The sequence below is a fragment of the Musa acuminata genome, chromosome BXJ3-7, assembly GCF_036884655.1.
Source record: "Musa acuminata AAA Group cultivar baxijiao chromosome BXJ3-7, Cavendish_Baxijiao_AAA, whole genome shotgun sequence".
NCBI classification, from domain to species: Eukaryota; Viridiplantae; Streptophyta; class Magnoliopsida; order Zingiberales; family Musaceae; genus Musa; species Musa acuminata.
In genome coordinates this window covers 38,657,950-38,670,938 of record NC_088355.1, presented here as the reverse complement: position 1 = coordinate 38,670,938, position 12,989 = coordinate 38,657,950, and the positions used below count along the sequence as shown (strand labels likewise).

Here is a 12,989-nt window from a genome sequence, read left to right as displayed (position 1 = left end):
AGGGGGTTATTTTGGTCTTTATATTGATTTGGGATTTGATTTAGGACCAAATAATGGATCTTAACTATGCTTTCGTCAATCTTATCGGATCGAGCTACGCACTAGATGTATACCCGTTAACAAGAACAAATGAGATGCGAATCAGAATCCGCCCCTCTCTAGATTTATACCCGATAACGAGAACAAAGGCGATGCGGATCAGAATCCGCCCCTTCCTACGTCTATTTATACCCGATAACGTGTAGAAATCCAATACCATCGCTCCTCGTCCCCTTCTCGCCTCCAAATCCGGACCCCTTCCCCTTGCCGCCTTCCCCGGCCGAGTACGCCATGTCTAACCCTACGGCTGCCTCTGGATCCCGGCTTCGCGCTGGCGCATGCTCGTCCCCTCAGAGACCACTTGCCTCGATTTTTCATCCTTCATTAGGTACATGTTCCCAGTCTTCTGGAGTGGTTGTGTTGATCTTGCTTATTTAGATCCTTTTGCGATGTAGTTTTTGTTGCAGTTCTGTTCGATGTATCATGAGAGTATACACCTTTGTGTGTGGATGCGGCAATTTTTTGAGGTCTTTGGCTGTTCTGAAGGTCTAATGAATAACCTAATTCGAATATTCACCATTAAATCTGCTATTTGAGGTACTATTTTGCTCCCTACACTGAAGGAAAAGGATGAAGAAGGATGTTATTTAGTGAAGATGTAACTAATAGATTAAGGTGTCTTCAAGATCATTCTGATCTTACTTAGTGGCTTAGCTTTATGCAAGAATAAATCTCACCACAAGCTAGCTGGAATAATTTTATAACACTTTATGTCGGCAAATTTATGACATTCTTCCCCTACATATGCCTGTTCAAATTTGCTTTGACATGGAGTGGATATTTGGTCGGACACCATTGTGCTCGAACTCTGCATCATGTGCATGCTAATGTTTACTTGCCTTCATTTAAGCACTTCAATATGCAATCAACTGCTTTACCTCCAGCCTATAAGACACCTGCATTTTCCTCTTCCCATTTGCACAGACTCTCTGTAAACATGTTAATAGACAATTATTCAAATTCAAAAATGTTATACCAAAAATGATAGTTGGTTTTATTGGTTGCAATTTTTTGGGAAACTTATTAGCTCAACTTTAAGTATACTGATTGACAGAAAACTACAATCATGTATATATAATTGTTAAGTATTACACTTTTTTAGCTTTGTCTTTATCTTCATATGTTGACTTCCATAATCTTGAGAGAGTAGTATTAGGTTCTTATTGGACAATCATGTAAATATATTTGTGCAATACAAAGTTAAGTATTACATTTTTTTTTAACATGTCTTTATCGTCATATATTAACTTCATATTTTTCCATCTGTATTCATGTTCTTATCGTAGAACTTTTGTTTATTCTCAATCATTTGATCAAGTTCGAGTGTGGAGTCCATGACGTATCATATGAAAGTACATCATTTTGCCTTTGGATCTCATGAGTCATGAGTATACTTTGCTTGTTTTCTTATACACCCTTGGGTTTCTAGGGTGAAATGAAAATGTATGATTTGTGGTAGTTGCTGCCAGGGAATGCTTTCTCATATACTGGTACCATACCGGTCTCTACACAGACTTATACATATGGTGCACTATCCCATGTCAGTGGGCGATATGGGTGACTGACAAAATGTAAAAATCTTTAGAAATTAAAGCAAAAGGACAAATAAAAACAGAAATACCATTCTAGCATGCCGCTTTACCCACAAAAAGAAAGAAAAATGATAAGAAAAGCTACAAGGAGAAAACAAAAAAGAAAATGACAAAAACAACATGAAACGGGGCCATGTACAGTCTGTTCAATGGGAAAACAAGTGAGAAGATGAAAAGCAGAAAATATTTTCATGGTGTGGGTTGATGATGGTTTGCATTCGTTGGGGGGATTGTGGTGGACACCTGCTGGTGCCCAGATCTATTGAGATTTTGAAGGTTTTCTCTTTGTGGCTTTTGTTAAGAAATGGAAAGAGCTTAGCTAGCCAGTGGAAGGGGAGAGGCTGGTCAGTGTTGTTTGTGGAAGAGATGATGCTGGGAGGTGGTTGGTTATGTCCTGTTTATAAATAAACATAAAAAGGAACTTTAGTAAGTTCTACCAGTATGTACACCAAGAACCTGATTCACTGGAAAAGGCTGCTCTGCAACTGTTAAGTGTGGAGATGGAGTGTGGTCTGGTGAATCACCAATATATAGCAGAATGGAAATACTTGGTTGTTGCAGCTGGTAAAACCTTTCACCATTTTTACCAGCTTCTTGACCATCATTCCCATCATAATACCCTACATACTTCATCAAAATGATTTGCCATGAATTGTGGAAGCATCCCAAATTTAGATAAGTGAACTTTTTTTTTTTCTTTTTACATGATTTATAGTTAGCTATCTATGGAAAATTGCCAATATGTATAAATAAGGCATTAGCCTATTCCTATGTAACACATGATAAACAGTATTTTGAGCGACTTAATGAATGTGGAATCACCCTAGTTATTTGAGATTGTCGATGGAGGAAAACAGCTAATTCATTCAGCATAAATTGGAGTCGTGAAATATGGTTCAAAAAATGGTTTGCTTATGAGGTCATAAAACGTGTTAAGATAGACTGTGATGTATGATTTGAGGAAAAGACATGAATGATTAATTCACAACAAGTAGGATTTGCATATGAATTCCTGAGGAATCATAGTTCTCCATTGCAGTGTATACAATTGTGCATGAAAATGGATCATGAGCAATTGATGCACATTGTGCAATGACTAGGAAACATCTTGTTCAACCGTGGATAATCGACATCCACTTATTTGATGGTTGTTCCTTTGGTTTCTGTGTGTAACGTCTTTTTTAGGTTGGAAAATATACTTTCATGTAGCTAATCAAAATTATGCTCAGCAAAGGTCGAACTTGATATCTGTCCCTATTATTCCACATTCTCAGTAGGAAGGTTAAGTAGTTGACACCAAGGTAATATCAACATGGATCTTCTTGTGACACATTCCATCCAAACAGATGCAAGAACTAAATACTCCTAATCAACCAAACTATTTTATGGGTATGGAAATTCTTCATATAGCAAAGCTTTTCTTCCATAAGCTAAGAAACTAATGGCTGAATCTTTTGGCTTATAGAAGAGCTTCTTTTAGAAAGAAAGGCCTCATCAATTTGACTAAACTTTTAATACCACAAAGTTCCCTAATGCTGCTTCAATCCATGGTAATCGCATGTTGTAGAAGCATGTTATCAGTGGACTTGCTTTAAATGTCATTGCCATGTGATTTCGGAAACTGCAAAACCTTATTTGAAACATCTACTCCGAATTTTTTTTTCTCCCTTCTTCTTTACTAGTTTCATCTTGGGAATGTCATGTCTGTATTATTATCTCAAATGGGACCATGATTGGTACTAGTTCATTAAGTGAATGATCATTTCAAACTTTTAACTCCTATCGAAATGAGATTAATCAGTGAAGTTATCTACTGATCTGTATATCATGCAATCTACCTAACACTCTCTCTGCCTTTCACATCATCAACTAGCTCATAAATAGACATCAAAATTCAATTACTTTCATAGAACATGAGACTTGATTTGGTCTAACTGCATCTCGTTTCATGCTTACTGCCCAGGAACAGTAGTATTGGACGGGGGAGAAAAGTCTTCTTTGTGAAACTACAAGTACTGTAACACAGTGGTCCTCTTCCGAAGCTTTGCAAGAAACATGCACATCGTTGTGGTTCAGGAACCCCTTTCAACTTTGTGAATCGCCAATGCTTTTCGAGTGGTGGGTTCTGCTGCTGCTGCTTGATTATTTCTTCAGTCCAAGTCCGTGAATGTGCTGCAAAAGAGAGGACGCTTTGGGCCTACCCACATGACTTGCTTGAGCGAGGCCTAGTGGCGCCTGCTCCGGCAAGCATGCCTGCGGCGATGCGGCTTCTTCCGAGTTCCCATCTCAGTTCACTTATGGTTGGTGTGCCATTTACTTTCCCTCCTCCCACTCCCCCGCAGTACAACTTTTCTCCAGAAGATGTTGGCTTCCAGGTTACGTCTCCGACATGTACCCTTATTATTGTCTGCGACAAGGCTGACCCCTTCTCTTAAATCTTTTCAGCACAGAGAGATCTACCGTTTGTCGTCCCCAGATGTACCTAATGAACGATCTAGATTTGCTGCTGCTGCTGCTGCTGCTGCAGATTTGTCACCATATTCGACGACAACACAGTACTATTTGATACATCCCCCTAGATTGGGCCTATATAACCCCATTCAGATCCTTGGTCTAAATCTTAGTTGATGATCTGTATAAATTTCCTGATGTAAATATATTTTCATTGAGACAATATTGCTATCTTATTTCAACACTTTTTTATTATATCATCTATTATTATTGTTTAGCTGGTGCATATCAGCAGGGTGTAAACACGCAAGAATAAATGGGGCCACGGGATACCTACCCAATCATGATGGGTCCGGCGAGATCGCAGCCACCGGGGTGGCATTACAAGTATCTCGCCACATGTCGCTCTTACACCTTCCCCTTTGCCCCCACATGGTCTACTTTTCTCCACGTGCCCGTTGACCCGATAGGTGACCCTCAGAAAAGTCGCGTGCCCAATTTATTTCTACCATTTCAACCTTCAATCCATTATTTTCTCACATGCCATTCTCAAAAATAAGAAAATACAAGAAAAAATCACCAGCAAACAAGCAAAACTGTGACACGTCACAAGCTTAGATTCCAAGAAAAGCTCCATCTACTCTATGCTCACTCTCTCTTTCACGCTTCACTCAAATAACTGCTCCTCCATGTTTTGTTCCCCGAACATGACAAAAACAAAAACATTAATAGTACATAAAAATAATTTAAGCTATAAGCAACTCGTGAAAGGACGACACTACCCCTGTGAACAATACTGCCCGGGACCCGTAACAGTCCATCCGCTAGGAGAAATCCTCGGCGTCGAAGTCGCCGAACTCCGCCTGCAACAATCGCCGCGTCGGCCGGCAGTACTCCGTGAAGAATAGCGGGGACGCGTCAGCTCCGAACCCGAAGGGGTCGACTTCCTCGTTGCCGGGATAGTCGAACGGCGCCCACTCGTCGCCGTAATGGAGCACTGACGTCGGAGAGGAGCGCGCCCCGGTCACGCCGCCGCCGCCTCCTCCTCCCCTGACTTCGCACTTCGCTTCTTCTTCCTCGGTCGTCTGTGCCGCCGGTCTCGCGGCCGGGAAGTTGGTCACCGCCTTCGAGCCTTTCAGCCGCACGGCGGCCATGTCATACACCGTGGCCGCCTCCTCGGCCGTGTCGAACGTCCCGAGCCAGACCCGCTTCCGCTGGCGCGGGTCGCGGATCTCGGCGGCCCATCGGCCCCACGGCCGCCGCCGCACCCCGCGGAACTTCCTCCTCCCGCTCTCCCCTCCTCTCGCCGCCGTCTCCTTCCTCGTCACCGCCGCCCTCCGCCGCGGCACGGTAACCACCTCGATCCCGATCTCGTGCACCTGCCGCCTAACAAGCCGGCGGGCGCCACACTCTCCGTCACTCGACGACGAATCGGTAGCATCCACGTCATCGAAGTGGATCCGGACGACCCTCTTCCGGCATTCTGATCCCCGGGAAGCCGCTCTCTTCGCCAGGATCGTCTTCCTCGTCTTGACGACGTGCTCAGAAAACTTCAACTCCTCCCGGCGATCCATCGCAGACCGAACCGCTCCCCCCCCCCCCCCCCCCCTCCTCTCTCTCTCTCTCTATATATCTCTACAAGCCGCAAATCATCCCAAAAAGGAAGAGCAAAGCCATGGATTCCGATTCGACCAAAAAGAGGGACACTCGTTTCTCCTCCTCCTTTCCACTCACACAAACCTCTTAAAACATGAAAAGACGGATGTGGAGTCGGATCAAAAGGGTAGGGTTTTAGCGAGGGGTTTGCGTCTCGATCCAACGCGGGAAAAAAGTGACGGCGAAGGGGGGCGTCATTTAAGCTTTTTACCCAACACCCAACCACCGTCTTCCTCTGTGTCGCTTTGATATTACCATTTTGTCCTCGCACAGCTGGCTTCCGATCACAAGCGTCAGGCTCCCGCAACGGACGGCTCCGATTACATCGATGTTATCTCGCACCATTTTGGCACCCAAAAAATGTTGGCAAGCGATGAGCCGTCCGATGGGCAACCAACGGTGACGGCTAGCTAGCTTTGGTCAAAACACGCTTCGCTCTTTCTTTTGTTTTTCGAAAGACGCACGTGATCGCGACACCTGTCTTAGTCCGCAAAATAAGAAAAGGAGACCGCAGCAGTACGAGATTCGCGTTTGACTGCTTCTCTCCCATTAATCAGTTGGGAGGTCTTCTTTCTGATCAAAGATAAACCAACATATGTGCATGTGATACCATTAATGACAATTTGACTTACTGGAATAATTGATTTAAGTCTAATTACTAATCTAAAACGTTTAAACTCAAGTTAACGAGAATACACTCATCAAATACTTAAATACTAAGTTTTCGACTAACCTCAAATACTAACTCAGACTTTGACCAGGCGTTGACCAACTATAGCTGGTTCATGCAAATGCCTTGTATTGGTGAGATAAGAGGATCAACTGCATAAGGAGAGGTTCCTACTTGTAGGAGAAAAATATCAAGCACATGTTCATGGCATGAAAAGGATAAATTGAATGGCTAAAAATCGACAACATAGCATACAAGTAAATGTAAAAACAATTAGAGATTAGCTTGGAGCAAACTTTGGCATGCAAGAAATCTATCAATTTTGAACAATAAATGACTTGCAGAATAAGATCTGTTTCCATACCTAACGTATAAATGGGCTGCATTGTGCTTCCTGTGCCTGCTTGTGGCGTTTGGACACACTATCAACTTGGTTTCTCAGAGGATGGTCTGTTCTCCGAGTCAGAGTGCTGAATGTCTTCGATCATTCTGATCACCTCCTCCATTTTCGGTCGTTGATCTGGAGCTTTTGAAACACATGCCATCGCAATCTGAAGCATCTGAACCATTTCTTCCTCGATGTGCGGATACCTCATCAACTCTACATCAAAAACTTCAGCAGTCCACTCTTCTCGAACCACAGATTGGACCCATCTTGGTAGATCAGCAACATCATCGCGTCCTGGTGACTGAAGTGGAGCTTTTCCCGTGAGCATCTCAAGTAGCAAGACACCAAAGCTGTAGACATCAGATTTCTGAGTATATTTTCTAGTCTCGATGACTTCGGGTGCACGGTAGCCCACTACAATTCTGGATGGGGTTGCTGCAGAGTTCATGAGTGGTGCAAGGCCATAATCACAGACACAAGCATCAAGTTCCTGAGTCAGGAGTATGTTATTGGATTTAATATCTCCATGAATGAACTTTCCGCTGCCATCAATGTGAATGCAACCGATGCCACGTGCTGCTCCAAGAGAAACCTTTATCCTGGACTCCCAGTCCAAGGGAGTTTTTCCAGCTCCCCCCTTATTCCCTGCCATTGAAATCAGGCAAAGCTATCAGGATATATATCCCAAATAAACAAACTTCACATGTACTAAGAGTGATAGATGTAATTTATGATACTTCGAGGCTAAAACAGAGTGACTTTTCTCCAATTCATCTCATACAGAATGCTGCCTACCAAGGAGTAAGAATTCATTCGGAATCTAGTAGAGACGGACTTCAGAACAAACTATACTAGGAGACATTTTAATGTATCTTATTAGAATTTTAATAAAGATCATAGCCAAAGAATATGGGCAAGTAGCAAAGAGTACAATTTATCTTCTTTAGCTAGAACTTTTGCCTTACATTGCCAAACTACCATAAAATGAAAACCTATTCCGTTCTTTTGTCTCTAGTAAACTTGAAGTACATTTTGGAAGTTCTGGGTTTGGATGCTGGAGACATGGACCCCCTTGATAAGGTTGTTAATTTGTTTTTGGAACATGTTGTAAGATGCTACATATGAGATCTTATGTCTTCTTGACTTGAAAACGAATTCAGTGGAAACAATCATCATCTTGACTTGAAAGACAACACACAGATCTTTTGTGCCACATCTATGTTGCCATATGCACCATTAAATACTTTAGTTTAAGACTACATTGAAAATTAATTACCAACTTTATTGGCAATGATGTTTAATTGCTGCAGATGAAACACATGTCTACTTACAAAGCCTCCAAGTTTTGCAATTCCATGTCCAGAACATCATCCATTAATGCCTAATATATTTAACTGCCTATAATTACATCAATAGTTATTCCTGATGGTAATGCCTTCAATGACTTAGTTGCATGACAACAGAAGAAATGTAGAGTTTGTGAAACATACCATGCAAGAGGGAGGATAAATTGCCAGAAGGGACATAATCATATATTAGAAGCTTCTCATCCTTGGAGTAGTAATAAGCTCTAAGTGGCAATACATTGGGGTGTGGCCTGACACTTCCTATCATTTCCATCTGCTGTTCAAACTCTCTCTTTCCGATGATTACTTCCTTCAACCTCTTCACTACAACTGTTGTACCATCTTCTAGAACAGCTTTATATGTGGTCCCATGACTTCCCTTCCCAAGAACTTCAGCAGAAGCTCTTAACAAATCTTCCAAGTCAAAATTATAAGAACATCCCTCAAAGAAAACCAATTTATTCTTCTCGGCCTCTTGAACACTACTGCTGTACTCCTCCTTAGGTTTCTCGCTTCTTCCACCAAGAGAACCCTTGCCTTTTGATTCTCCACTGCCTTGCCTACGTTTCCTCTTGGAAAAGCATACCAAAATTAAAACAATGAGTAGAAGCAGAAGAGCTGATCCACCAGCAGCAATTGCAATGATGACTCCCGTACTTATTTTTTTCCAAAAGCTTCTTTTGGGTTTTGTAGGTGCTTCTGCTGGGAAGGGTGGAGAGGAGGGAGGAACTCCAAAGCATTGGGCTAGAGGAGTCCCACAGAGGAAAGGGTTACCCACGAAAGACTCCACTGGGAACTTTTGAAGTGAAATTGGTATGGGGCCACTGAGGTTGTTATAACTCAGATTCAGACGTCTAAGCTTGGGCAGTTGAAGGTTAGGGATGGGTCCAGAAAGAGAATTGTTCTGGAGAAACAATGCGGTAAGAAGAGTAAGGTTTTGGACTGTCAATGGAATTTCACCGACGAACAAATTATAGGAGAGATCAAGAAATGTTAGGTTGGAAGAGAGCAAATCAGGTACAATTCCAGATAAATTATTATGTTGAAGGTACAAAGAATGCAAAGAAGGAATTGATGGGACATCTGGAGCAAGATTTAGAATAAGGCGGTTGGACCGAAGACTTAAGACTTCAAGGGCATCAAGTTTCCCAAGTGTATCAGAAGGAATCGAGCCAAAAAGGCCAACCGCTGGCAGCCGGAGAGTATGGACACGGGTCTTATCAGGTGTGCAAGTGACTCCAACCCAAGATGAACATATGGGGTTCTGGGAACTCCAGTTCAATTTCCGGCCATGAGGGACTGAGGCAGCAAAGGCCAGGAGTGCTTCCTCATCAGAACTTAAGTCAGCAGTGGTAAGTGGTGGAAGGTATAACATGAGGTAAATAAAAGGAAGTGCTATGAAAAGCATAGAGTGACCCATTGGTAATAGTAAAAGAATGCAATGAACAATTTCCAGATTGTGCTTTAAGAGGCTATAATGTCCATCTGCACAGGAAAAAGAAGAAACAAAAGAAAGGGTAAGTACATGCCAATGACCTTAGCAACATGCAAGAAGAAGATGCTTGTAAGTGCTTTCTTCATCCAATAATTGTGAAAGGGAAAGTTGGGAGAAGATAGTGATAACATTCATCAATGATAAAAAGCAACAGACCCTCCTTTAACAGGAATAAGAATCTTCATAGTGTTTACAAAATTCAAATTTCTCATCTTGCCACAAATCAAATTACATCTACAAATTGGAAAGCAATCCAATGCTTCTGCAAGACTTTAATGATGACATCAACCACTTATTTCCTAGTAGCTGCTTCGAAGTGGACCACTTCGAGTGGCAGCCCTCTCTTAAAGGAGGCATGGTTTCTCATAATCTCATTTTCTATTTCTTTCCTATACCTACAAAAAAATTACATTGCTTGCGTTAACTGCTAAGCTGCTGCAATCTTTCCAAAGATTAACAACACGAGACGTGCACAAGAACCAAGATTTTTGAAGAGGATGAAAGAAACACCATTTTTTGTTTAAGAGAAAGAGCACTTGAGAGACTGAAGAAGCTCACCTACCTAATAGCTAATGCAACCCACCACCACATTCTAATACACTGAAGTGGAACAGTACAAAAGGATTGCCTATCAAAAGAGACGACCTCTATACTTTTGAGACTCTAAGCAAAGAAAAAGGCAGAATCGAATTCATCTTTTCTCTTTATCTCCCTTTACCAACCAAGGACAAAAGGTTGAAGCTTTGGAGCAGGAAGACACTGAGGCAAGTATTCGGTGGCTGAACATTAGACAGCCTGGTGCAAGTTAGACCCACCCACTAAAGGACAGCACATAGATAAACTACTCCTGAAAGGCATCCCGGAAGTATATGCTCGATTAAACCACTCATTCCAACTAAAAGAAACGCCAAAGATGTTGTTGCAGATCTCACCTGATTCAAAGAGGACAACCTTGGCTCCTCATATCCATCGATATTGGTCCAAGGATCCATCAATGCAGCAGCGGAAAGCTAAACTTCAAGAAATCCCTAAACAAGGGAAAGAAGGTTAAGTTAAAAAGAAGAGATTGTCGGCTAAAATCATGAATGTCAAACACTGAATAGGAAAATTACCTGCCATAGTCTGAAAACTCGAAACTCCAAAGGCAAGGCGACCGGCGATTACAGATCAGGAAAGACCGTAGAGATTCGAACTTTCTCTGCACTAGAAATTGACAGCAGCTTCCGAGAGATGCAAGAAACCGAGATCCTACGGGGAACAAAAAGGCATTCTCCGACGAATTCGTCTCCAGGTGTCCAAAACTGCAGTTTCGGCTTACGAAACCAGAGTAATCGACGCGGAACTCGCGGCGACGAAGTAGAAGAGCGATTTCGAGGTCTTCAAGTCGGATACCTTGAGGCTCCACCCGAGCCCGCAGAGGAAACGAAGCTCCCCACCTCGAATGCCGTCGTCCCGAGATGTCGGAATCGGACCGCCGAACCGTCAACGCCCCGTCGCAGCTCGCGTCGATGCTGATTCCAGATCACTCGGCACTCCAAGAGCAGAGAGAGAGAGAGAGAGAGAGAGAGAGAGAGCGAGAGGGGGAAGTGGCGGAGAATATAGGAAATGCGTTCGGGAGATATTTCTGAGAAAACCCTTTAACTTTAACTATATTTATCTACCGTTGGATTCTTGCATATACGTACCTAACATTGACATTTTTGTTTCTCAAAGTCCCTATCATTAGCAATATAACGGCGACGAATATATGCGTAAAAGCTCACATCAAAGATAATATCTTTAAATGTACTCCCTCAAAAAAAGCGTGGAAGGTCCAAAGGACCTGCAGGTGTAAAAGTGACGCAGATGTCGAGATTTACGCGAAAGGACACCATGCGCAGCAGCAGCACATTCTCTTACCGGTCGACACTACCCTTCCCGCCACCCCCCTTCCGATTGGATCGTGATGCGGCGCCCGCGCCTTGCTCGATCAAGAGTTTTCACTTTAGCCAAATTAAGAGAGAGAGAGAGAGAGAGAGAGAGAGAGTCAAAATTTTCATCAGTCTGGCGCCACACTTGGTGATCAAAATTTTGGATACAAAATTGCTGACCTGTTTCGCAGATGCTGGCACAGCAGAAAATGTTTTAACCACTTGTTCTTGCATGTTCTCTCGTCTGAATATTCGGAATTGGTGAGGTCTTGATCACGTCAAACCAGCTTGTATCAAGTGGGGCCCTCCGCAAAAGATTCCTTCCTTGTAATACTAAACAACGCGGTTTGCTTTCACGCCTGAGAGGAGGCAAGGCAAGCTTCCCTCACCAACATCAAATCACATGATGAAGATAACGTAGATTCGTTAGGACTCTAGGAGAGTCCTAATTAAGAGGGACATCCATGTAAAACTGTTATGACTCTAGCTAGGAGAGTCTTAATTGAGAGGGACATTCTGTTAGGACTTTAGCTAGGAGAGTCCTAATTGAGAGGGGCATTCATGTAGGAGGTGTTTTCTTAGAGAAGAATTAGGAGTTGTAAGGGAATAAGAGTCTTGACTAGGAGTCATATTAGGAGTTGGTTAGAAGTAAGAGTCTTAAGTAGGAGTCCTATTAGGAGTTAGGGTAATCTTTTCTGCAGCCTTTGAGCAGCAACTTGGAGGGAGGAACCCCTATAGAGTTCCAAGGAGACCGATCCCCTAAAGAGATCAACCCCAAGTTTAGAATCTGCAAGGGTTCTAACACCTGGTATCAGAGCAGCGTTCTTGGCGTCTCGCTGCCCTTCCACAGCCATCCATCAACCCTCCACAACCGCCCAAAGCAATTCCCACAATTGCTTAAAAGATCGTCACCGAATTCCGCCATCATCTCCACCACCGCGGATCATCCTTTGATCTCCCCGTAAATTACAACAGGTTCTGGTTTCCTACCTTACTGCTGCTACAATTTAGTTATCCTTATTCGAAAATCCAAAAAAAAAAAAATGTTCCTATATTGCTGCATAAACTTTTCGTCACAAAGTTTTCATCTCTACGACGAAAGATACATTGCAAAATTCCAACCGCATAGCACCATCTGTTTGATCTTGCTACTATGCTTTTTCTATCCAAATTTTTACGAAATTTTTATGACATCTTTGACACTTTCTAACAGTGGATTTCCCTTTGGTTTCATAAAAAAATTCTCAATATAAACTGCTGATCTTTTATGTCCAATCTGCTGCACTTGAATTGTAGAATTCAAGCCGCATAGCACCATCTGTTTGATCTTGCTACTGTGCTTTTTCTATCCAAATTTCTACGAAATTTTTATGACATCTTTG

At 42.6% G+C, this 12,989-nt stretch overlaps 2 protein-coding genes and 1 long non-coding RNA gene across 3 annotated transcripts; 1 reads left to right on the top strand and 2 right to left on the bottom strand.

Annotated features, from left to right (window-relative positions):
- The first annotated feature begins 245 nt into the window (after positions 1 to 245).
- On the top strand, positions 246 to 4,419 carry LOC135642350 (uncharacterized). The gene is made up of 3 exons (XR_010497941.1): positions 246 to 427; positions 3,655 to 4,066; positions 4,137 to 4,419. It is a non-coding gene; the product is annotated as an uncharacterized LOC135642350 (long non-coding RNA).
- A 234-nt stretch (positions 4,420 to 4,653) lies between these two features.
- LOC135584927 (pathogenesis-related genes transcriptional activator PTI6-like) lies at positions 4,654 to 6,848 on the bottom strand. Its single transcript, XM_065158438.1, has 2 exons — positions 6,833 to 6,848; positions 4,654 to 6,638 (listed from the first exon to the last, which is right to left on the bottom strand). Exon 2 carries the CDS (start codon positions 5,714 to 5,716, stop codon positions 4,967 to 4,969), a length of 750 nt encoding a protein of 249 aa, XP_065014510.1. The 5' UTR covers positions 5,717 to 6,638; positions 6,833 to 6,848; the 3' UTR covers positions 4,654 to 4,966.
- LOC135584923 (probable inactive receptor kinase At5g58300) lies at positions 6,733 to 11,231 on the bottom strand. Its single transcript, XM_065158433.1, has 4 exons — positions 10,810 to 11,231; positions 10,630 to 10,725; positions 8,347 to 9,687; positions 6,733 to 7,501 (listed from the first exon to the last, which is right to left on the bottom strand). The coding sequence occupies exons 3-4, from the start codon at positions 9,620 to 9,622 to the stop codon at positions 6,894 to 6,896; spliced, it is 1,884 nt and encodes a 627-aa protein (XP_065014505.1). The 5' UTR covers positions 9,623 to 9,687; positions 10,630 to 10,725; positions 10,810 to 11,231; the 3' UTR covers positions 6,733 to 6,893.
- Positions 11,232 to 12,989: the final 1,758 nt, after the last annotated feature.

Coding starts and splice junctions, on each gene's coding strand:
- LOC135584927 (XM_065158438.1), bottom strand. CDS start 5,716: ATGGATCGCCGGGAGGAGTTGAAGTTTTCTGAGCACGTCGTCAAGACG.
- LOC135584923 (XM_065158433.1), bottom strand. CDS start 9,622: ATGGGTCACTCTATGCTTTTCATAGCACTTCCTTTTATTTACCTCATG. Junction 7,502..8,346: donor TTTATCCTCCCTCTTGCATG/GTATGTTTCACA, acceptor TTTCAATGGCAG/GGAATAAGGGGGGAGCTGGA.